The sequence below is a fragment of the Equus quagga genome, chromosome 2, assembly GCF_021613505.1.
Source record: "Equus quagga isolate Etosha38 chromosome 2, UCLA_HA_Equagga_1.0, whole genome shotgun sequence".
Lineage (NCBI taxonomy): Eukaryota > Metazoa > Chordata > Mammalia > Perissodactyla > Equidae > Equus > Equus quagga.
Window position 1 is genome coordinate 81,596,356 of NC_060268.1, and position 22,524 is coordinate 81,618,879.

At 45.1% G+C, this 22,524-nt stretch overlaps 1 protein-coding gene across 2 annotated transcripts in view; it reads left to right on the forward strand.

The window, feature by feature from the left end:
• IGF1R (insulin like growth factor 1 receptor) overlaps positions 1-22,524 on the forward strand; it is a 291,412-nt gene that overhangs the window by 48,977 nt on the left and 219,911 nt on the right. For both annotated transcript variants that reach the window (XM_046654424.1, XM_046654425.1), the window contains exon 2: positions 3,259-3,804. In XM_046654424.1, the coding sequence (XP_046510380.1) occupies positions 3,259-3,804 (546 nt within the window). The remainder of the gene's footprint in view (positions 1-3,258; positions 3,805-22,524) is intronic.

A 22,524-nucleotide genomic window follows, 5' to 3' on the forward strand; every position in this document is an offset into this window, starting at 1 on the left:
GGAAGAGCACCCAAGAGTCCCACAGGCTTGCCAACTGGAACCAAGAGGACTCTCTTTTTCAGGTTTATTGAGATATAATTTGACAGTAACATATGTAAGTTTAAGGTGTACAGTGTGATGATTAGATACATGTATACATTACAAAGTGATTACCACAATCAAGTTCATATACTCATGCTCATCCCCTCACATAATTACCATTTGTGTGTGTGTGTGGCGATAACATTTAAGATGTACTCTCTTAACAACTTTCAAGTATATAATACAGTATTGTTAATTATTGACACCAAGCTATGCATCAGATCCCCAGATCTTATTCATCTTAAAGCTAAGAGTTTGTATCCTTGAGCAGCATCTCCCCATTTCCTCCACCCCCCATCCCCTGGCAACCACCATTCTACTCTATTTCTATGAGTTTGGCGTTTTTAGATTCCACATATTAGTGAGAACATACAGTATTTGTCTTTCTCTGTCTGACATTTCAATTAGCATAATGCCCAAGAAGATTTGTTGCTGGACTGGATATGTGTGGTGTGAGGGAGAGAAGAATCAGGAATGACTCTGATTTTTGACTTGGGCAATTCAGAGAATGGGAGTGTCATTGGGCAAGATATGGAAGCTTGGGAGGCAGGTTTTGGCAGGGGGAGGAAGTGAGTTATTAGACACCTAAATGGAGGCGTGGAGTAGGCAGATGAATATACAACTCCAGAGCCCAGAAGACTCTGGGCCAATGACATGCATGTGAGGATCACCCAGTGTATGGGTGGCACAGGAAGCCAGTTGTCTGTGTGAGATGACAGAGGGAGAGGGGGAGGCCGAGGACAGAGGCCAACATTTGGAGGTCAGGCAGAAGAGGAACGGTGGTCAGTGGGCGTGTGGAATCAGAGGAGCCTAGAGGAGGAGGCAATGTCCAATGACTCCAAAAAGGTCAAATAAAATGAGGACAGGGAACTGTCGTTGGCTGTGATAGTGTCTTTGGGGGCTTTGCTAAGAGCTCTTCAGTATCACGATTGGGGCAGAATCTTAGTTGGAATGGGGTGAAGGTAACCAGTTGGATGCTGAGAGCTGGGACTATCCAAAAACTGTGTTAAGTTTTGCTTTGAAGGCGCCAGCGTCTTTGATACGTGACCTGATATGAATGACTTGACTTCTCCAAATTTATTTCCTTGCCTTCAAAGTGGTGATGATGTTACATAGTGTGAAGTATTGTTAAGAGCCTCACATGGGATGAAACAAAATGATGCATCTGTAGCTTCTAGCACAGCCTCTGTCTGGTCATGGGTGTTCTCAGAGTGCTGGTTTCTCCCATTCCCCTCTCTGTCTTAGAGGCTTCATTTTCTCATCCGTCAAAGGAGGGAATTGGATCAAAAGAAATTTCAAATTCTAGGTTCTCAAGCTTTGCCTGTTCCTTAGCCCTTGGATCCCCTCATTCCCCTGTTCCCCTACTGTCTTGGTCCAGTTCCCATCCATGGCTTTAACCCCTGTTGAGCTTCTCTTCCCTTTTCCCTTGTCTACTCCACTTTAATTCTGTCTTGCACTTGACCATCAGATTAATGCTCCAAAAAAGGCCTTGCTTGGGCTTCTCTCTCACTCAAGAGTCTTGAGAGGGGCCTCATTCCTGAGATGAAGGTTCTTATCCCCACCTCGGATCCTTTATGACCTGGGCTCTCCCAAATTCATCTCCTCTGCTCTTCTCTGCATCCTGGACCATCAGATTTGCTGTCCCTTGAATATATCTTGTTCTGCCTTTTCTCTGACCTCTGGAATGTTATATCCAGTTTTAAATCCCTCCCATCCTTCAAGAGCCAGTGCATGTGCAGAGCTCCCCTCAGCCTTGCAGTAGAAAGGACCCTCTCTCTGAAGGAGGCTCCGAGGCTACTGCGTCTCTCCTGCGTAGTTCAGTTCACATCTGGAGTGGACTTAGAGTATGCACACCCCTGACCGCCTCCTGCCTCGTATGACAGTTGTTCATCACAGGTCTTAGCTCCTGGCCTTCACCGTGAGCCTCTGCAGAGGGCAGGGCACTGCTTCTCTGAATCTCTTGCATTGTCGTACATTTTGGGCGCTTCACAAATTAATGCATTTCATCAATCAGAAAACTTCACTGTGTCTGAGAAGCTTTAATGAAAGTTTTGGGGATTATTAAGTTCTAAGAAAGGACGTTAACCAAGGGGTTTTTTTTTGCGTGCGTACCTAGAATTTTAAAAATAAAACATTTTCCAGTATTGAGGCTATTTTATCAAAAGGCTTTAAAATCTGCAAATGCCTGGCCTAGCAATTCTACTTCTAGGGATTTATCCTAAGAAAATAATCGTGGATATCTGCCAAGAATGTTCATTGGACTGTTGTTTATGATGTGAAAAACTGGAGATAACCTAAATATCCAACAATAGGGGATTGTTTTAAAAAAATAAAAGAACTCATGGTGCATATTCATACCCTAGAATTGCTATCTCCTTCTTAAAATGATAATGTAGACGGATATTTATTGGCTTGGTAAAATGTTCATATTAAGTGAAGGCAGTATGTTTGAAAATGTTATCTTATTGTCTGATTTCCTTTACCTTAAATTATTTCTAAAGAGAACATAGGCATAGGTGGTGTGAACAGTGATTGTCTTTGGATGTTGAGATCATCGACGATTTTTACTCTCTTTTTGCCATCTATTACCTAACCTTTCTATGGGAAGCATACTTTCTTGATTAATGAAACACTTTATTAAAGTTGGAATTGTATAACCTCTTTTATTCATATAAATCACATGCTCTGATATTCCTGTTAAGTTACCCTTTATAGCTATTCTCATGCAGTGCTGGAGAGAACACAAGGCCACCTGGTCCACGTGAGATGATAGCAGGAAGCACAGAAGGAGTGTGCTTCTGTGGGTCCCTATTTTCCAGGTCATGGTGACTGCTCTCCAGTGTAGACTTTGTTGCCTGGTGTCCTTGAGGCTGGAGGTGGTAGGGATTTGTTGCGCCTTGGCTGCTGAGCTGTTTGTTCAGGTGTTGGGCACTGGCGCTCTGCAGAGGGATGGGAAGTGTGCAGCCTGGCAGCTGCGGAGGCACCTGCGTTGCAGCCCTGACTCTCGCATGTGCTTCTCTGTGACCCTAGGTTCTAAGCTGTGGTTTGCACGTTAGTAGGATGGGTTAGTAGGATAGGTTTCCTGAAAACTGATTATATTGTGGGTTTGAAACTAGTTTTCAAAATGATTTCCTTTTAACTGAGAATGTCCCCCCTTGCCCTCTTGTCTCCCTCCAGTCTGCGGGCCGGGCATCGACATCCGCAACGACTACCAGCAGCTGAAGCGCCTGGAGAACTGCACGGTGATCGAGGGCTACCTCCACATCCTGCTCATCTCCAAAGCAGAGGACTACCGCAGCTACCGCTTCCCCAAGCTCACGGTCATCACTGAATACTTGCTGCTGTTCCGCGTGGCCGGCCTCGAGAGCCTTGGTGACCTCTTCCCGAACCTCACGGTCATCCGCGGCTGGAAACTCTTCTACAACTACGCCCTGGTCATCTTCGAGATGACCAATCTCAAAGATATTGGGCTTTACAACCTGAGGAACATCACTCGGGGGGCCATCAGGATTGAGAAAAATGCTGACCTTTGTTACCTCTCCACGGTGGACTGGTCCCTGATCCTGGATGCAGTGTCCAATAACTACATCGTGGGAAACAAACCCCCAAAAGAATGCGGGGACCTGTGTCCAGGGACAATGGAGGAGAAGCCATTGTGCGAGAAGACCACCATCAACAACGAGTACAACTACCGCTGCTGGACTACAAATCGCTGCCAGAAAAGTAAGAATGCTGCTGCCTGTGGCTTTCCTCCTGCTTCTTTCTTTCCCTTCCTTCTCTCCCTTGCCCTTCCTCCTCCTCTGAATGTGTGCATTCTGTCGGGAGGGTGTGGTTGTATTGCATTTAGGAGGTGGCTCCCCTGCCGTGTGGAAGTGGGGTCTTGGTTGGCTTTCTTTTGCATCTGAAAACTCACAGAATGCAGGACGGTGGCATGGCTGGAGGCCATCATGGCTGCTGTCAAGACCATTCTGATCACATACTAGAAATAATCCACCACACTTCTGGGCTGGAACCTTGCTGACCTTCAGCTTTGAATTTCTGATGAGGAAGGTGACCTGGTGGGCTTGGAAGTGCCTGAGCCCTGGCAGCTGGGGGCTGCTTGTGTATCAACTCTTTCATCCTTTGCGTGAAAGGATATTTTTTGGTACAGCAGGACTTCCTTCACGTGAATACACTTGAAATATGGTTGAATAAAGGAACTGTAAAGAGCTAACTTTCATCCTGTGATCCCCCCATCCTTGGTCCTTAACTATGATGCTACAATGCTTAGATGTCCTAGTTTATGATGGAGCACCTAGCCAAGGTGGGAGAGCCCTGGACCAGTTTCCAGGAGTCCCAGCTTTAGGCTCTACTTGCAAGTAGCTGTGTAGCACAGTGTGTTTGTATACCCCAGGCTTCCTTTTCTTTTTTCCTACCTCTTTCCTGAAGAGTTGTGCATATCTTATGAAATCACTTAGTGAAAGCACTTTGAAATATATTCACTGCTCTTGGGGGTCAGATGGTGGTATTTTGAAACTTCTCCTTTATTTATCTGCAATATACTTATTTTCCCTTAAGTATAACCAAACTCTTGCCTTATTGTGATCAATACCTTGAGAGAGCCAGGTTGTTTCATATTAAAATGTGACTCTGGACCTTTGCCTTACTGCTTTTAGCAATGTTTAGGTATATTGGCCAGGAAGGTTCCCTTCACTGGTTGGAAGTCAGTGTCGTGGCTATAAATAGCTATAATTTAATGGTTGGCCCAGTGAAAGACCTAAGGAGCCCATGTACTCTAGCTAGTCATGAAGAGCCAAGAAATCCCAAATTGGTAGGCTTGCCAAAACCATGAAGTGTGTAAAGTAAACAAATCAAAGGCCAGACCCCACAGGTAGCTGTTGTTTCAATTCCTCTCCAGCCAGGGCCGAAGCAGGAAAAGGATGCTGTCTTTGACCCAGCACATACTTTCATGCTCTGTATCATTCTATCAGTGTGTATGTGGACATTTGATTAGAAAGGGAAGGGTCCCATTGTCTATAGCCAGGACCTTAAAGAGCTGAGAATGCCATCAGGCCACTCGAAGAATCCCCGTTGGCTAGGGTTGGAGGAAGGTACTGTGCTAAAGTCACATTTGTGATTGATGCCAACTGTGCCCTGTCCTTAGGTTAGCCATTGGTTTGAGAAAACAGCAATATATTTTTAAGTAGTCTTGGCATTTTAAGATTTTATTTTAAAAGAAAAAGGCATCATCAGGTGAGACCTCATGATATAGCAGAAGGACATTGGGTGACCTTGAACGAGCCAGCCCTTCTGGGTGGTAGTTGGGCATCTTTAGAATATTCCTTAGGGCAATCTCACATTATTCCTTAGTGGTGATCAAACACGTGTGCAAAAATGTTTTGAAAATTCCTAAGCTCTGTACAAAAGGGAGGTGCTATTTAAAAAGTCATTGGGTGGGCCCTGGTTCAGTGATTCAGTCGATATTTACTTTGGTCTCACTGTGCATTTTTGGCTCTTTCTGACCAGCTGCTGTTGAAGAAGCCTGGAGCAGGGGCGAGGCCTGAGTTCTGGGTCTAAGTCTAGTAGCCATGACTGGAAACAAGCAAATAACTTAAATTGCCAGGCCCTCGGTTTGTTCATATGCAAAATGGGATAGATCCTGCTTTCCTCATAGGGCTGTTGGAAGATTAAAAGGAGAAAGAGGTCAAACATCCTGAAAAGGAACGGGGGTCAGGAATTGGGCCCTCGTGCTGGTACGGCTGATGCTGACAGGCCAGTTGGCTGGACACCCCACCCGCTTCCCAAGGCCACACCGTGCGGCCTTCTCCTCTGCCATTGTCTCAGTCCTGCTGATGTTTTTCTGGGATTTTTACATTGGAGTATTTATTTAAAATTAATAACAGCATTCAGGGAAACTGTCTTTCCGTCACCTTGTCCTGAAAACTCAAGCATAGACAGCTTTCTTGGAGATTTTTTAGTTGAATTAGAACTCTTTCCCTTGCCATAGATTCCCTTCAAGCCTGCACTGTCCAGTGTGGTAGCCTCTAGCCGCATGTGGCTTATTGAGAACTTGAACTGTGGCCAGTTCAAATTGACATTTGCTCTCATTGTAAAATACACACTGGATTCCAAAGCTGTGGTATGGGGAAAAGAAAAGATATCTCCTTAATATTTTGGGTATCGATTACATATTGAAATTATAATATTTTGGACATATTAGATTAATTCAAATGTTACTAAAATGAATTTCACCTATTTCTTTTTACTTTTTAGTGTGGCCACTAGAAAATTTGAAGTTATAGATGTGGCTCGCAGCTTACTTTTATTGGAAATTGCTGCTTTAGAGCATTCCTTCTAAGGCCCTGGGTTCGTCCCCACATCACCTCTCTGTCTGAGCACCGCGGTGCCGTGATATTCCTACACGTCTCCAGCCAGGTCGCTTAGGAATCATTCAGGGAGCCAGGTGAAGGGCGTGGAGTCCGGACGGAATGTCTCCCTTGAGGTCAACATAAGCATTAAGGTGGCCATTTAAAAAGATTAAGCATAAAAAAATTCCATTCAGTTATTCTCCACAGGGCTGGCTACAGAAGTAGGGAGAACATCTGGAGAGAGACATCAAGAGCGTGTGTGAAATTTTTGACACAACGGAGAAACACTCAATTATGTAGTGCTGATATGCAGTTTTTACTTGACGCTCTCCTTTAAACTTTCTCTTTTATATCATGACTCTGCAGTGGCAGGCAGCTTCATAGATAGCCCCATTAAGGAAATTACTACTGATGTGAAGGGGGTTTTATGCAGGCTTGAGTTATTCCTAAAAAAGTGATTGACCCTTAAAATAATTGTGTGTGGCTTTTTCCTTTCGGTAAAAATATAACTGGTGCCCGCAGACCTTCGGCACTCTTGATTCCTCCTCCCTTGCCTCCTGACATCACTTCTGATTCTCCTCCCACCTCTGCAGCTGTTTCTTTTCCAGCTCCTTTTCCTTGGTCCAGTCTTTAATAGCTAGTGGTAACCACAGTTTCGTCCTAGGTCCTTTTTTCGCCATCCTTATTCCCCCAGAGTATCTCACCCTCTGGTGCTTCAACATCCTCCCGTCTGCATCTGGCTTCCAAAGATCATCTCCAGCCCAGACCTCTTTGTGAGCTCTAGACCCACGTATTTGTTCCTATCAGATGCGGTGGGCGTGTCAGTGTCTGAGGGTCTTCCCTGTCTCCTCACTTCCGGCCTCCTGTTTTCTGTGTCTTCCCTCTCTGCATGGGCGGCGTTCTTGTTCTACTAGCTCCCGTGTCAGAAACTTGGGTGTCACTCGGGTACTTCCTTCTCCAATTGGACACAAGCCCTTTGCATCTGAAATGTTTCTCTAATCTTCCTGCCTCTGCTTTCCCCTTGGCCCACTCAGTGACTCGGCCTCTCCGGCCTCCCTGCTTTTCCACCCCAGCCCAGTGAACTTCCCGACACACTCTCTGACCAATAGGCTCCCCTGTTTGAGAGCCTGCAGTAGGAGTCTGTGAAACCCCATGAAACTGGGCCATGCACCCACAAGCCGCCTCCCTGCCTTCTGCCTGCAGCGTCCTTGGCCTGCGGTGGTCTTCCATGCTGGCCAGGCGGCTGACACTTACCGGCATGCTCCTCACCTGTTGGTGGAGAACTTCAGGACTCTGCAGACTCCAGTGGGCCTTTCTCGTGGCACCTGGCAGTGGCACTTTTTGCATCGCTGAGTAAATTCTGGGTGTACCCTCCAGCTCTTGGAGAGCATGGCTGTCACCCCAGGAGTGAGCATGGCACCTGCTTTGTGAAAGATTTATTGTCAGGAGGATACATCTTCCCCCTTGAACAGAGAGCAGTGTGTATGTAACAGCAGTCCTTGGCTGGCCACAGAGTTCGAGGATTGTGAAAGGCGGATGTTTCCTGTGTAGTTTTCATGGTCATTGCCACCCAGGAGCACTGTCACCAAAACTGTCTCCAGCTCTTAGCTGGCAGAGAAGGTCAACCGTGGATGGTGGCTCTTTTCTCTCCTGCCCTGGTCGGAATGATTCAAGGCCAAAGAAGATGGGGAAGTTAGGAAATCATCTTGAAAGTTGAAGCTTGGCCTGTGGCGCTCTTTGTTACTTTGTATGGCAGTTATTTGCTGAAGGCCACCCACGTCCAGGGAGGGAACTGGGTGAATCCTCAGGGGACCTGCGTGGTTCTCTCGCCTGCCCTCCTGGTGAATTTGCTGAGGTGGTATCTGGTGTTGGCTTGCCATAGGAGCGTTCTGGGACCTGATTGCAGGTGTAGACCTCTCCCCTCCCCCACAAAAAATACAAAATCTTACAGCTACACTTAGTCTCCAAATACTTTTTAACCTGTCAGGATGCACAGCTTGTGGTCCACTCAGATCACTGTATAGCCCCTAAGAAGGCCTGGTCTTTGCCAGGAAATCCACGAAGGTGGTGAGCCTGGCCATGTTAGAAGCTGGCTTTGCTGGTCGTGCAGCCTTATTTCAATTAAAAGGGCATTGATTGGAAACAGCGGTCCTGTAGTTTGTTGCATTTCCCACTGCCTTCAAAATGAGAAAGCAGGAAAACAGCAGATTGGAGCCTTCGAGGGAAAAGGCAGTAAATGGCTCCCTTTATTGACAAAAGGAAAACGTTTTATCATCATCTCACTGATGGGATCAGGGACTTAGAATGAAGGCAGGTGGTGTAAAAAAGGCACTTCTATATATTTTTTTCCCTACAGGTTCTCGTGTTCTAGTTTATCAGACACCCCTTGCAAGGACAGTATAGTGTGTGGAGTGGAATTGCTCCCTTTCCTCATTTTCTTACAGATTAGTATACCTGACCCATCAGATAAAAGTGGGAGACTTGTTTAAGCATTTGTAAATCAGCTGCTGGATTGGGGTGAGGTGAGGGGGTGCAGTTTCTTTGCCTTGAGACCTCATGCATGTGATGTCCGTTGTTTCCTCTTAACACTTCTTCTCTTCCTCTTCCTTCTTTTTTTAATTTTAAGCTACTGGTAGGAGATATTTCTTTCTGTGAAGTGCCATGTGGTCTGTCTCCAGGTGCCTGCATGCCATGACCCACCAGACTGCTAAGGTGGACCAGGATAGGGATCTGCATTTTCAGGGAGTGTGGAGAGAGGCTTGTGGGTCCTGGAGGAGAAGGCGGTCAGTCGAGCAGGCCTGGCTTTGTGTTGTCTGTAGGAGCTTGTCTCTCTTCCCCTGGAAGGCCTCTGCTCTGGTCAGCTGCTCCCAGTGTGGGGGTGATCTTTATTTAGAAGGGGGTCACATGTCCCTGGGCCTCATTTCTCTGCCTTTTATAGTCGAGCATGGAGATCGCATTCTGTTCTCCCTGACCATCGATCTTGCTACCAAGATGGTGAAGCAGTTCGTGTTCATGTTTCGCTGGGGCACCTCTTAGCCTACCCCATCTCTTAGTTCATGTGCCTTGTTCCCGAAGGGCTTTGCTCTTGCTAATTGTCACCTAATTAAGGTGTCACTTTCCTAGGTTCCCTTCAGAAGTTTGTTTTTTAAAAGGATCTTATCTTAGAGACTAAAAAGCTTTCAGAATGGCTCTCTTAGGGTGATTATTGGAGTGCTAGTTATTTGGAAAGTATCTGGAGTCCCCTCACGTCTCACCAGTTGGGCCTACTTGTGAGCTTGTTCTAGTTTCTTCCTACTCCTAAAAAAGCCTCTTTCTTTTGTTGCGTTAATATTTCTATCTTGCTTTTCTTGTGTGTATGCCAGTGTGACATTCTCAACTAAAGTGGAGATGACGCGGAACGTGTGGGCCCGTGGCTAATCTTGTCCCGGATTGCATTGCTCAACTCAAGTGCATAGGGTGGCTCGAAAGTTAGGTTTGGCTTATGGTGGAGCTGGAAGCCATGACTCGGAAACATGCCTCCTTCTGGCACATGGTGTGATTCAAGGCCTCAGACTATACAAGGCAGGGTCTCTGTGCACCATCCTAGGACGGAATGCTCTCCCTGACTTGGAGGCAGCAAGAGACAGGAAGGCTGGTGGGCAGGAGATGCTATCTGTCTGTCTGTGACACAGGATGTTAAACAGGCATCTGTTTATCACCTGATAACTTGGGAATCTAGGTTTAAGAAGTCTAGAGATCTTTTATTTGGAAGAAAGAACCTCACGTGGGAATCCAAAATCTAGACCATTCTGGGTTCTAGTCTCTATCTGGCACTGGCTAACATATGACTTTGAGCTGGACATTATATTGAGAGCTGGGGTTTCGTCTAGTTCCAAATGGCCTTGCTTCTCAGTCTTTTGAAAAATAGCTCACTGCAGAGCCCCAGTAACTGTGTGAACTGCACTGTGGCGGTAGGCAGAGGAGCAGAGAGCAGTCTCAGGACCTGGGGGAGACAGTTGTCATCTCAGATCAAGGAGTGATGTGGCTTCTGGGGCCAGTGGAAAAGGGTGAGTCATAGGGAAGAGTGACCATCCAGATAAGATTTTCCTCCTGTGGGGTCAGCTTGGCCACTGTTTGAAGTTCTCAGAGTGTCATGGAGCCAGCCGGATCTCACTCCTGATATTCCCAGGACATCCATCCCTGATAATATTGTGGAATCCATGGGGGCTGCAGCTGCCGTCACGTGCCTGCCACCTTCTGTTTGACTGGTCTTCAGGCTTTTATAGGTGATCCTGTACCTGAAAGGTGTCATTTTCCCCTGTAGACCATCATGGCATGTGAACGTTGAAGTTTACAAGAATATATAATTCTGTACAAAATGGGATGAAATTTTTTTTTTGAGGAAGATTAGCCCTGAGCTAACATCTGTGCCCATTTTCCTCTACTTTATATGTGGGACGCGTGCCACAGCATGGCTTGACAAGTGGTGTGTAGGTCCATGCCTGGCATCCAAACCCGTGAACCCTAGACCTCCGAAGCAGAACGTGCAACTTAACTGCTGTGCCACTGGGCTGGCCCGGAATTTTTTTCTTTTTTTATAAACTACATTCCAGTATGGTCAAGTGGCGTCATATAGCAAAGGTTTAGGAGTAGTCAGTGAATTGAGAGGGTTCTATCTATTAGCCTCGTGTGTTCCCAGCTGCTGGGACAAGGCTGTCAGGCTTTATCTTCCATCTGTGAGACAGGGATGAACAGGGACAGAACCAGACAGACTGATCAGCACATAGTAGGTTCTTGGGAAATGGTAGCAGCTATTACTCTTTTTAAAACGTAAACTATCTAAGAGCCACATTCTGAGATCATCTGAAATTCTGAGCGTTAAGCTGGATTGACTGTGTATGTTTACTGCCATATCTTAAATGGTCTTTATTGCTTTTTCTAAATTGTAAAAATTCAGTTATCATAAATAGCATGGCATAGTATAGGAGTGGTTTTTACTAATTTAATCCAAATTGTTCAAATTCTTGTGTCTGTCCAGATAAGCCGTATCTGTAAAGAACATTCAATGAGGTACATATGTCTCTATCAGGATGCCGGTGGGGCCTTTATAGTTACATGTAGACTCAATGTATTTGGTTATCAAACCATATGAATTTATTCTGCCTGCAACATGGTGGTGGGAAGAATTTTAAAAATATCAACAAGATTCTTGTTTCATACTGACATTAAATATTATCCTTTTTAAATGTGTTTTTTTTTTTTTTGTGGAGAGCAGTAAAGTGGTTACAGAGTGGGCACAATTTTTGGTAAAAATAACAAGGATGTACATTTTTATTTGTGACAACTGTAGTTCTCACATGGTAAAGGTAGCCAACCATCTGCTCCAGGATGGAGCATGTGCCTGTTTATTCTCTTCTTTGGGTGTTTCTAGCTCTGTGTGTGTGTGTGTGTGTACGCGCTTGCACGAGTGTGTGTGCATGTGCGCATGTGCACACGCATACCTCTTTATTCTCCCACCCGGCCTCTTCTCCTGTTGTGGTGTTTTGTTTTATTTTCCTCCTCTTACTCCCAGTGCAGGAAACAAACACTGGCTCTCTCTGTCCTCCCTTAGATCTTCCTTCCTTTCTAGGGGATCAGGTGGGTGGGAAAATGTTGTGCAGGAATGTCAGGCCCTCTCCCGGAAGCCCGGCTTCTGTTTCATCTCATTACTGAACAGAAGTTGCTTTTTGTTTCTTTCCCTCAGTCACAACCACCCAGTCCTCTCTCCTTTCTTCATGCCATTTTTCACGGAATCCACGTGGGACGGGAACAGAGGCAGCGTGTCTGGGGACTCTGTGTTGCCTGATAACTCAGCCTTGTGTAGCAAAGCTGTGCAGACTGACCCAGCATGTAGCTGCCCGTAATTTGTTTTCACAAGTCCTAATGGAGGGATTTGGATGAAGTTGGTGAGGTTGCAGTTGCTGGAGCCCATGTATGCAGGCCTGTGGCTGTGGAGCTTGGCTGCCCTGCATGTGGGACCGAGGCTGCCTGGCCCCCAGGCCTTGAGCAGTCTGGGCCCAGGGACCCCTGAGGAGGAGGGCCCAGCTGTGACGTGCATACATCTGCCCTTGGCAGCATATCTATGAACTGAGGCTGCCATCCTGGATTTCCGGATAGATGCAAAGTGCTTGGATGGTTTTTAGCAGCTGCTGAGACCAGGGAGTTGGGCTTAGTGGTAAAAAGGGGGGGGAAAAAAAAAAAGAGTTGTGAAGCAAATACAATACAGTGAAAGTCAAGATGAGGGTTGGTATTATTAGAAACACTTCCTGGGCAGCCGTAGTGTTCCAAGTAGGATTTTTCCCCCCTAAAAGGGTGTTAGTGGTAACACAGAAACAAATGGAAACTAGTCTGATCCCAAGGTCCAGAAGAAGCTAACTCTGTTTCTGGGGTGTAACTTAGTGCGATGTTTCCATTCTGATTTCCTGACCTCTGAATGGTGCCTTACACTTGGCTAAGTAGATGATATTCTTAGGTTCTTAGACTATTCCTCAGATAGGTTGTAGGGATGTATTTTTGTTCTCTGCCTCAGTGAACTTGAAATGATTGGATTATTTTGTAGTACATGGATACTTGTTTTAGAAGCTTTTGAATAACTGTGTCAGAGAAGCTTCAGAACATGTTTTACGCAAGGTTGTGGAAAATGTACCTCATGCTTTCTTCCACTCACAAGGAGAGAGAGAGAAGCCTAGATGCATAGTATATCTCGTACTTTCTTTTTATAAATCCGTGCACTGTCTAAGTGGCACGGTCTAGGTGGCGTGGTGTCATCTTTTGAGATCATTGGATTTCCTGTCCCTTCTTCTCCAACCACCACCTCATCTCTGGCCGTCCTTTTGGATTCACTGTGGGAGCTGAGGCTTGGAGGATCTTGACATCATACTTGCTTATGAATGGAATTCTGAGAACGTATAATTTTCTCGGAAGAATGCCTCTTTAGCTCAATAACTATTTCTTGTTTGTTGAGGAAAATCTCTCCTTGGAAAAATCATTGGTTGCCAGAGATGGGCGATTGGGAGAAGGATGAACTTCTGCGTGTACTTAAATAAAGCAGTTTTTATTGCTAAAATGGGCTAAGCTGACTTAATGGCCTGCCATTTTAAGAGAAATTTGTTTTGCAGGATTAATTTGATTTTAGATTTATTGATGGTCCTGTAGCGATGACGGCTCTCAGTGCCTTGCCACGCCTTCTGCCCATGACCGTGTGGAGGAAGCCTTTAGGCTTCAGTCACAGAGTCACTGAACTTTGTGTTAATGCTATGGGGTTCGGTGACTTCAGACCCTCAACTTGATTTGGTCCCACAGGAAGGTTTATGCTGTGTTTATTTGGTAACTGTAACTCTATCTCGTTGGGCACTGTTCTCCTAATTCATGGAAAGCCTCAGAGTACAAATAAAGAGCTGCTGAAGATGTGTGAGAAGGGATTTAAGTGGCCATTAGAGAGAAATGGTAATTGGGATGGTGTTCAGACCCCACTTCACCTAATCAATAAAAGACAAGTGGTTTTTGTGAATGGTTTAGTGTGAGCTAGTTCAGATTCTGTCTTTGTAAATAAGCCTGGGGTACATCTTGCATTTTTAAAAGTGTAAAGTGTGGACTTTCATATGCCAGCTCCTCAATCTCCTATAAGTCCAATCTCAAATTCCTCCACTATATCAAAATAAATGCAAACCTCTCATCGGTGCCTTCTGGTCCGAGGCCAGGCTGGAGAGGCAGGTGGCTGGGTAATCAAATGATAAGAAGAAGAAGGGGGCAGCCCTGTCTCACGATCAGAGGGAATTTGCATGAAAATTGCGTACACACGATCATCATCATTTATTGCAGAAGGCGCTGACCAGACGTCTCCCCCTACGGTTGGCTGAGTGGCCCGAAGCCAGCCACTTACCCTCCCTGCTCCTTGGTCTCCTCATCTTTTGAACCCCGTGAGCCCTGAGTTTCCTTCCAGCTCTGAGATTTATTGTTGCAGGTTGGGGTATTGAGGACCTAGGATGAATCCACTAGCACTGGCTTTCAGTAAACACTGCTAGAGAATGAAAACAGACGTTATAGACTTGCAGTGTCATGAAGCAGTTGGCCTCTTTTGGATGGGCCCTACCCTTGGGGACAGGCTCGGAGAGTGGTTCTAGAAGGGTGGGCTGTGGACTCCCAGGAGGTGGTTGTGTTTCACAGGCTCCGACAAGCTCACCCAGTGGTAGCAGATGTTGGATAGGAGGCTGGGGAAGTGTCCGATAGGGTAGAAAGAAATAAAAGTGGCTAGAGAAAGCATTGAGAGTAGGAAATTCAGTAGGATTTCTGTTAAATCTTGTATCTTTGAAGTGACTTTTTCTGGTCTGACTTTTGCTGTTACCAAAGTGAATTATTCATAAGTATTTCGAGAAACACCAATGTAATGCAATTATGTTGAACAAATTTAAATTCATTTAAATCATTCTTTTCAACGAAAGTAAGCTTTCCCTCATCCAGTCTCTAAGCAAGCTGATAGCCCAGCAATAGTTTCCTGTTATCATGGCAAGTGACTGATGTCTACCATGATACTGCTGAGGTACTTTGGACTCAGAAGCATTTTTGGATTGATCATAGTGAAATTAAAATCCTTTCTCCATAGTTTGAGAGTTGGGTGTGTTTTGCTGTGCATTTTAGTCCTGGGCAATCTGGCTATGGTAGGTATGCATGGCGACTTTCAGCGAGAGCAAACATGGACTGCTGAGGCTATGCTCCGCATGGTCTGTCCTTAACCCTTATCTACTAGTTCATGGCTTGGCTCGAGTCTGCTCTTCCATGAGACCTCTCCAAATGTCAGTCACTCATGTGCTGGTAGTGAGCCATTCTGGATTCTTTGGTCTGTGATCATTTCTCTCTGTATAGTCATGTTCCGTATAATGATGTTTCAGTCAACTACATATACAACAGTGGTCCCATAAAATTATGATGGAGCTGAAAAACTCCTGTTGCCTAGTGACGTCGTAGTCGTTGTAATGATGGAATGCAACACATTACTCACATGTTTGTGATCACGCTGAAGGTGTAGACAGACCTTTGGGTCCTCCAGGAGGTATTCCAGAGGAAGGCATTGTTATCATAGGAGATGACAACTCCGTGCATGTTATTTGCCCTTGAAGACCTTCCAGTGGGATGTGATGTGGCAGTGGAAGGCAGTGATACTGTTGATCCTGACCTTGTGCCAGTGTGTGTGTTTGTGTCTTAATTCTTTACAGAAAAGTTTAAAAAGTAAAAAAAAAAAAAAAAAAACTGAAAAATTTTAAAATTAGAAAAAGCTTATAGAATAAAGATAAAGATATAAAGAAAGAAAATAGTTTTGTGCAGCTCTACAATGTGTTTGTGTTTTAAGCTAAGTGTTATTACAAAAGAATTAAAAAGTTTATAAAGTAAAAAAGTTACAGTAAGCTAAAGTTAATTTATTATTGCAGAAAGAAAAATTTTAAAAATAAATTTAGTGTAGCCGAAGCGTATAGTGTTTATCAAGTCTACAGCTGTGTGCAGTAATGTGCTAGGACTTCACCTTCACTCACCACTCACTCACTGACTCACCCAGAGCAACTTCTAGTCCTGCAAGCTCCATTCATGTAAGTGCCCCATACAGGTATGCTATTTTTATCTTTTATACCATATTTTTACTGTGCCTTTTCTGTGTTCAGATATGTTTAGATACATAAATACCGTAGTGTTAGAATTGCCTGTGGTATTCAGTACAGTAACGTGCTAACCAGGTGTGTAGCCCAAGAACAATGGGCTATACCGTATAGCCTTGGTGTGCGGTAGGTTATACCATCTAGGTTTGTGTAAATACACTCTATGATGTTCACACAATGATGAAGTCATCTAACAATGCATTTCTCAGAATGTGTCTCTGTCGTGAAGCTGTGCATGACCGTACTCTATCAGTCACTTCAGAAGACTTGCTTACTTGTCATTTGTCTCTTGCTCTAAAGAGATGATAAACCACTTGTGGGTTAGGACTTGTGCCCTGTTTATAAATTTTGGTTCTCTACCCTCACAGCCAGACGGGGGCCCGTGGAGGTGATATTCTGTACCAATCCATCTCCCGTATGGGCTTGACCCTGCGTAGCGTGAGCGGTCTGGTTCTCATGAAGACTGACAGGCTGGGGTGAGGGAAGGGAGGTGCCTGGGACTCCTAGTCCTTACTGTGGTAGCGCAAGTGTGAGAGCAAGCACCTGTTTGAATTTCGCACCTTTGGCACCCATCTTGCCTCACTCTAGTCCCAGCCCTGATAAGTACAGGCGTTTTATAAAAGGATCCATAAAATATTTCTGGGTGACCAAAGGGTTGTAGCTGGAATGAATAAAACCAACTAAATAGCAGTAGAGTCCAAGAGCGATTGAGTGAAGGTGTGAGAGAGGGTATGTGTACACATACATGGTTTGGGTGATTCTTAACCTCTGCTGAGTTGTGAATGATTCTGGGTCTCCTATTCCTCCATACCATTCTTGTTCATATAAATCCAGTGCCACTAGTGAAGTGAAAGAATACATTATGTCCGTATCATTCTTGTGGTAAGGGAGAATGGTGAAGAGGTTTGAATTGTAAGTAACACCCAAGTTAGGTCTTGATGTGTCTGTGCAGGTTTTCACACTGGTTAGCCAGAATTTCCATTGTTTCCATTGGTCAGCCTATTTTGTGCAATTTCCATGCTAGGCAATATGAGATGAAGGAAACTTATGATTTTGTTGTGAGATAAGGTAAAAACACGTGACATTCCAAAAGAGAGAGAGACAATTTATGCCATGTGAGAAAGCACTCCTCAATTTTTGCCAAAAGAGGAGGAGAGGCAACAAGTGCTAAGAGCTGAGAGGGAGGAGATTTCTATATTTGGAGCTTTGCATGGAAAGGATATTTGCGTCAAGTGAAATTGAGGCCTTTCACTAAGAATGTCCACACTTGCTCAATACTGTTTGCCTAGCATTGTATACATGGCCCTCAACTTGTGAATGGGTTGCACTCCAAAACTTTGCAAGGCATTTGGAATGTAGAATGTATTATTTCATAAAAACAGAAGTCTGAATGGTGATTGAGGTCCCCACCAGTGGCCCCTCCCCTGTCCCCATCTATCCCCAAGCCTGTTTGGCTTACATATCATTTATATCTAACAACCCCCAGAGCTTTGTGTCTGGGGGGGGGAAAAGACTTGTTGAGCTCTGTCCCAGAAGGTGGTGCATTTGCTGTTGGATGGGTGAGGCAGGGGTGGTGGGGGGAAGCTGATGGTTTCTACTTTATCTCTGATAAATAAATCAATAAATAAAAATAAAACCCCTCCCTGATGGCTTGGCACTCCCCAGATGTCCAGGCTTGGAGGAACAGAGAAGTGGCCTGTGTAGGGGTCTGTAGGCATGCAATAGGACTAGGAGCTGGGACTCCTCTGCAGGCTTCCTGCTTGTCTGGATGGGAGGATCCTAAGTCGAATCCAGAACTTGTCCTCCAGGTGCTGTAGGAGGTAAGAAGTAGAAGGTGTGATTCTTGCCCTCAGAGGACTTGGTGGACTTTTGGTCCATTACTCACATCATGATTTTTATGAAATGTGGACCTGTGGTCCACGTCTGAGTTGGACTCCCTGCTCCACCACCAGGGCCACCAAGTAAGTTTTGTGATATAAGGTCAGTAAAGTATCTGACAGTGCTTGAAACCAGAACAGGCTCAGTACATTTTAGTTCCTTCTCCTTTTCTTCCCCTACTTTGGATCTGAAATGTGGGGGTGCTGATTTAAGCTTTTTATAATTTATTGAGAATTGTTCTCTGGAATCGTCTACGAGAACAAAGGGATTCCAGACATCCTCCCTCTCTCCTTGTCTCTTCTGTTCTCCAGTCAAAGAAAAACTCAGAGTATGATCTTTGGCCTAGGGAAATATTAAGTGTATGTTAAGTATGCAGACATGAATGGGCAAAGGAAGGATTTGTGGCAAAGAGGATCTGCTGAAACAAATAAGTAATGCAAATGGGCAGAAAGAAATATTAAATTGATTACATCTTTCAGCTCCTGATACTTAATGCAAAGATAAAGTAGTGGGAAAAGGTTGTCGTTTGAAGTAATGGAAAGATGAGGGAGTTCTGAAGCCAGCTGGGGTTTTTCTGCCTGCTCATAGAGTGACTTGGATTACAGACCATAAAAGTGAAGGTGTTTGAGTAGGACATTTCCATTTAGGATGGATCGTGATAGGTACTGCTTTCTGAGCAACCTCTGTGATAAGGGGGAGAAGCGAAAATCCCCAGGCCTGGAAGATATTGGATAACAATCATTAAAGTCTTGTCAGAAGTCTTCATTTCACATTGTGGAAAGACTCTCAATATCTACGTTATGAAACCATTTAGATTTTTTTTTAATGTATGCTGTTAACATTTTTTGTTTATTAAGTGGAGCAGTAGATTAGAACTCAATGGATTTGATTCTCTCATCCTGTGTAGTGTGCTCAGAAGCCCAAGATTTCTCAGAATTTTTATTATGGTAGTGAGAGCAAATTTAATTAGAAGATTGGAAGAGCTTTGGAGCAGTTTAGGCCAATCCACAGTTGTATTAGTAGTTAATATTGTATCATTAGTTAATATTTTGAGAAAATGGAGAGAATTAAACTTACGTTTCTTCTAGAATTTTCTTTTGTTATTTAAGGTTATAGTAAATGAGTTAACTCTTGAACTAATAGACTAAAGCGAACTACAGCAGGTAACCATTAAATTTTGTCATGTATCATTACCCACCCCCCCCCCCATTATTCAATTAGCATCACCTATGAACCAAAACTATGAGCTTGCAAGATTGATTTTTAAGGAGACAACCTTTTAGATTTCTGTGTTAAGGAAATTTTAGGTGTGGGCACCAGAAATGAGTTTCCTGGAGGGAAGAGGCTATCTCTCAGGTGGGTAAGTGAGGGGTTATTGGACACTTGGTGTGTCTTCTGCACACTGACAATTCTGAAGCAGGGGCGGCTACTGCGGGATGAAGAAGCCAGTTTGGGGAAGTGTTGTGCATCTGTGTGGATCTCAGAGTGGAAAGGAAGTGTAGAGATCATTTTGTCTGATCCCTGACTTAGTTTTGGAATCCCCTCTCCGAGGACCTCCGCATGTGCTCTCATGTGGCTGCCCATTTTCACTTTAAGTTACAGCTATCTTGGTGAACTTCTCCTGGGCCCAAAGCTTCCTTTTCTGATTAAGGTGAGACCTCTGTAATAGAAGCACCCTTACCATTTTTCCTTGTATCTAAAGGTATGCTTGACTGGGGGTGTGTCTTCTAACTCAGAGGGGGCCTGGGATAGAGCCAGCAGGATGTGATGGCTCCAGAGTGCTCTGCTCTCATAGAACATTCTCTGGTTTAGCGAGTGAGAAGAGGATTTTTCCTGCAGTGGACAAAGATGACAGCAGGAGGCTGAGACACCTGGTCTCATTCCTTGTCACTCACAGCAGGATCCTGCAGACCTGCACAATATCTACGGATTTGGTTATTCAAGTGTGTGTTACCATTAAAAGAAAAGCCGTTGGCCCTGGAGTGTATAAAAGTTCAGTTAGAACTTTATATTCCACGAGCACTTTCTAGGAAATAGCTTCACATGCCCTGCTTAATCCCCTGGAAAAGTCATAGCGAGTTAGAGGGAAACTGCAGCTTGGGGAAGGGCTGGGAGATTAGCCAAGGCCACACCCACGGCTCTGAGGGCCAAGCTGGATTAGAACCTGCAACATCTCCTGTCCACTGTCTCCAGCTAGACACACTTTTTCCTTCCCCTGCCATCATCTGCCCCTGCACCCTTTTCTCCTCTCGGGCTCTTGGTCTAATGAGAGGAAGGGTGAGGGCAGTAAGCCCCACTGACACATTGTGAATGCTGCCAAGAGAAAGGTGTTCATCTGATGATAGAAACAGAGCTACAGCATTGTATTAGGTCGGAATCTATGTCCTCTCATCCACCATCTTCACGTGACTCAGTGTTTTCTGAATAGAAAAAAAAAATCTATGTCTAAATCCTAGGCATGGTGTTTTTGCTAATCTATGGTTAAAGCTCTTCAAATCCTTTCAGAAGACCCCCCTACGTTTTGAGGTTTTGCAGACTAGAGCCCATTTCCCCCCACAATGCTTCTGAAAGTCCCACATGAGCTAGACCTCCAAGGTGCCTGTCCATCTAACCCACACGTGCCAGTCCCCTTTTGGACACCAGGGTGTGGTGCTGGGGGATAGAAGGATTCTATGGGAGGTGAGTTCTTCTGCATGAGATCTCTGCATGGGTGAATTCACTCCATTCGCCCTCTGGATCCCTGTGGCAATTAATCTCTTAGAAAGGACTGTGTTTATGATCACGACTGGCATTCATTGAGCAATTACTATGGGCCCAGGCACCTTGCAAGTATTCTCGTTTAATCTCTGTCAGTCTGTAGGATGGATACTACCATTTCCTTGCTTGTGGATGAGGAAACTGAGGCACAGAGACCTATGTAACAGCTGTAAAGTATCATGCAGCTAAGCAGCCAACCTGAATCGAGACCTGCTTTCCTTTGATTCCATAGCCCGTTACTCTCCCTACTGCACCACGCCTTTTCCGGGGGAGGCCCCGTGTGCATTGGATGAACACACACCCGACAACGACTTGTGGGCTTATGTTGCCCTGGAGAAGGCACCGTGTTTGACGAATTCTTGATGTCCTGCTCTAGCCAGGGAGCTTTAGTGCATATCCACCTAGTGCTCAGTGACAGTGGTGAGGGTTCTGTTAGCATGCGCCCCACACCTCCTCCCTCCTGCTGCCCCTTACCTCCTGTTCTTTATGCGACCGGAAAATTTAGGACTCTTAAGATAGGAAAGATGAAAATGAAAGAGTGATAGAAGCACAAAATACAGATGCTTAATTAGGAAACAACTTGTTTCTGAATTATAAAACTTTGCTTTTGTCTAAGTCTTTAAGTGTTTCCCCCTCCCCCCACCTTAGGCAGGATTCATTTTTACATTGATGGATTATTTCCACTGGGGAGCAAATCTTTGGTGCTGCTCAGTGATCAAGCACTGTTGTTTAACTGATTTTTACCTGGGAGATTTTTTTTCTTTCTAAAACCCTTCTATCATCTTGTAAAAATATCTTTAAATGGGTGGATGCTTTAGCTCTGATGAATGGCAGGTTGTGGTAAAGGAAGAAAGGGATGTGGTTTACAGTAAACTTTTATTCTTTTATTTAAAAATATGTAACAGTCATACAGGGAGTAAGATATAAAGTGTCAGGAAATGATTTATTGAAATCTGATCTTGGACTGCCCATTTTACCGAGAGTTAGGCTCCTGAGAAAGGAGTTGGCCATGTAGACTTATGTTTATTTTTTTCTTGTTTTCTTTTATTTATTGGGCAAAACAAACTTGTGGTTGCCTGCCCAGAGTTTAATTCTCCCTCCTTCGGGCAAACAACCGGCATTTAGCTGGAGTTTTTCTCAAAGAGATAAAGGTGTGCCCTGAAACTCAGCTTTACGATGCCTCAGCAAAGTGAGGCCTGAGTCTGGGGCCCACGAGTTTCTGCCAGGCTTGCGGAGGATGATGGACTGTCACCTGCGCTCACGTGGACTCTTTTTCCTTAACAGCAGAAGTGACTCTCCCGCTCCTCCCTCGCTGCACCCGGAGCTTGAGGGCAGAGCTTGGGCTTTCTTTGCGGGGAAGGGGCCCAGGGCAGCCGTGGGGCTTCCTCCGGCCTGCTTGTCCTTGCTGTCCTCCAGGGTGGGTCGGGCACTGGGGCCGGGATTCCTACGGGCTTAGTCACCGAGCTCTCGTGTGCCGGGAGGATGGGGAAACCGCGGCTGAGCTCTCTGTCACCCCGAAGGAATGCCGGTCCGGCCGGGGCTGCTGGGCGGGAAAAGGTCTCCTCGAGGCTCTGTTGCAAATCCGACCCCACAGACACAAAGTAAAGCTCCCCTCTTCTTTTCCCATCAAAGAATAAAGGAGCAGAAGCTAGCCACTCTACTCACCGGAAGATGACGCCTTTACTCACTTTTCAAATACGTATTTTTGTTGTGCGCATTCCTGGATCTATAAACATACCCACAGCTATTCAACATAGGCGTTTTAGTGAAAAAGTGATGTTTCCGGGGAGAAATCC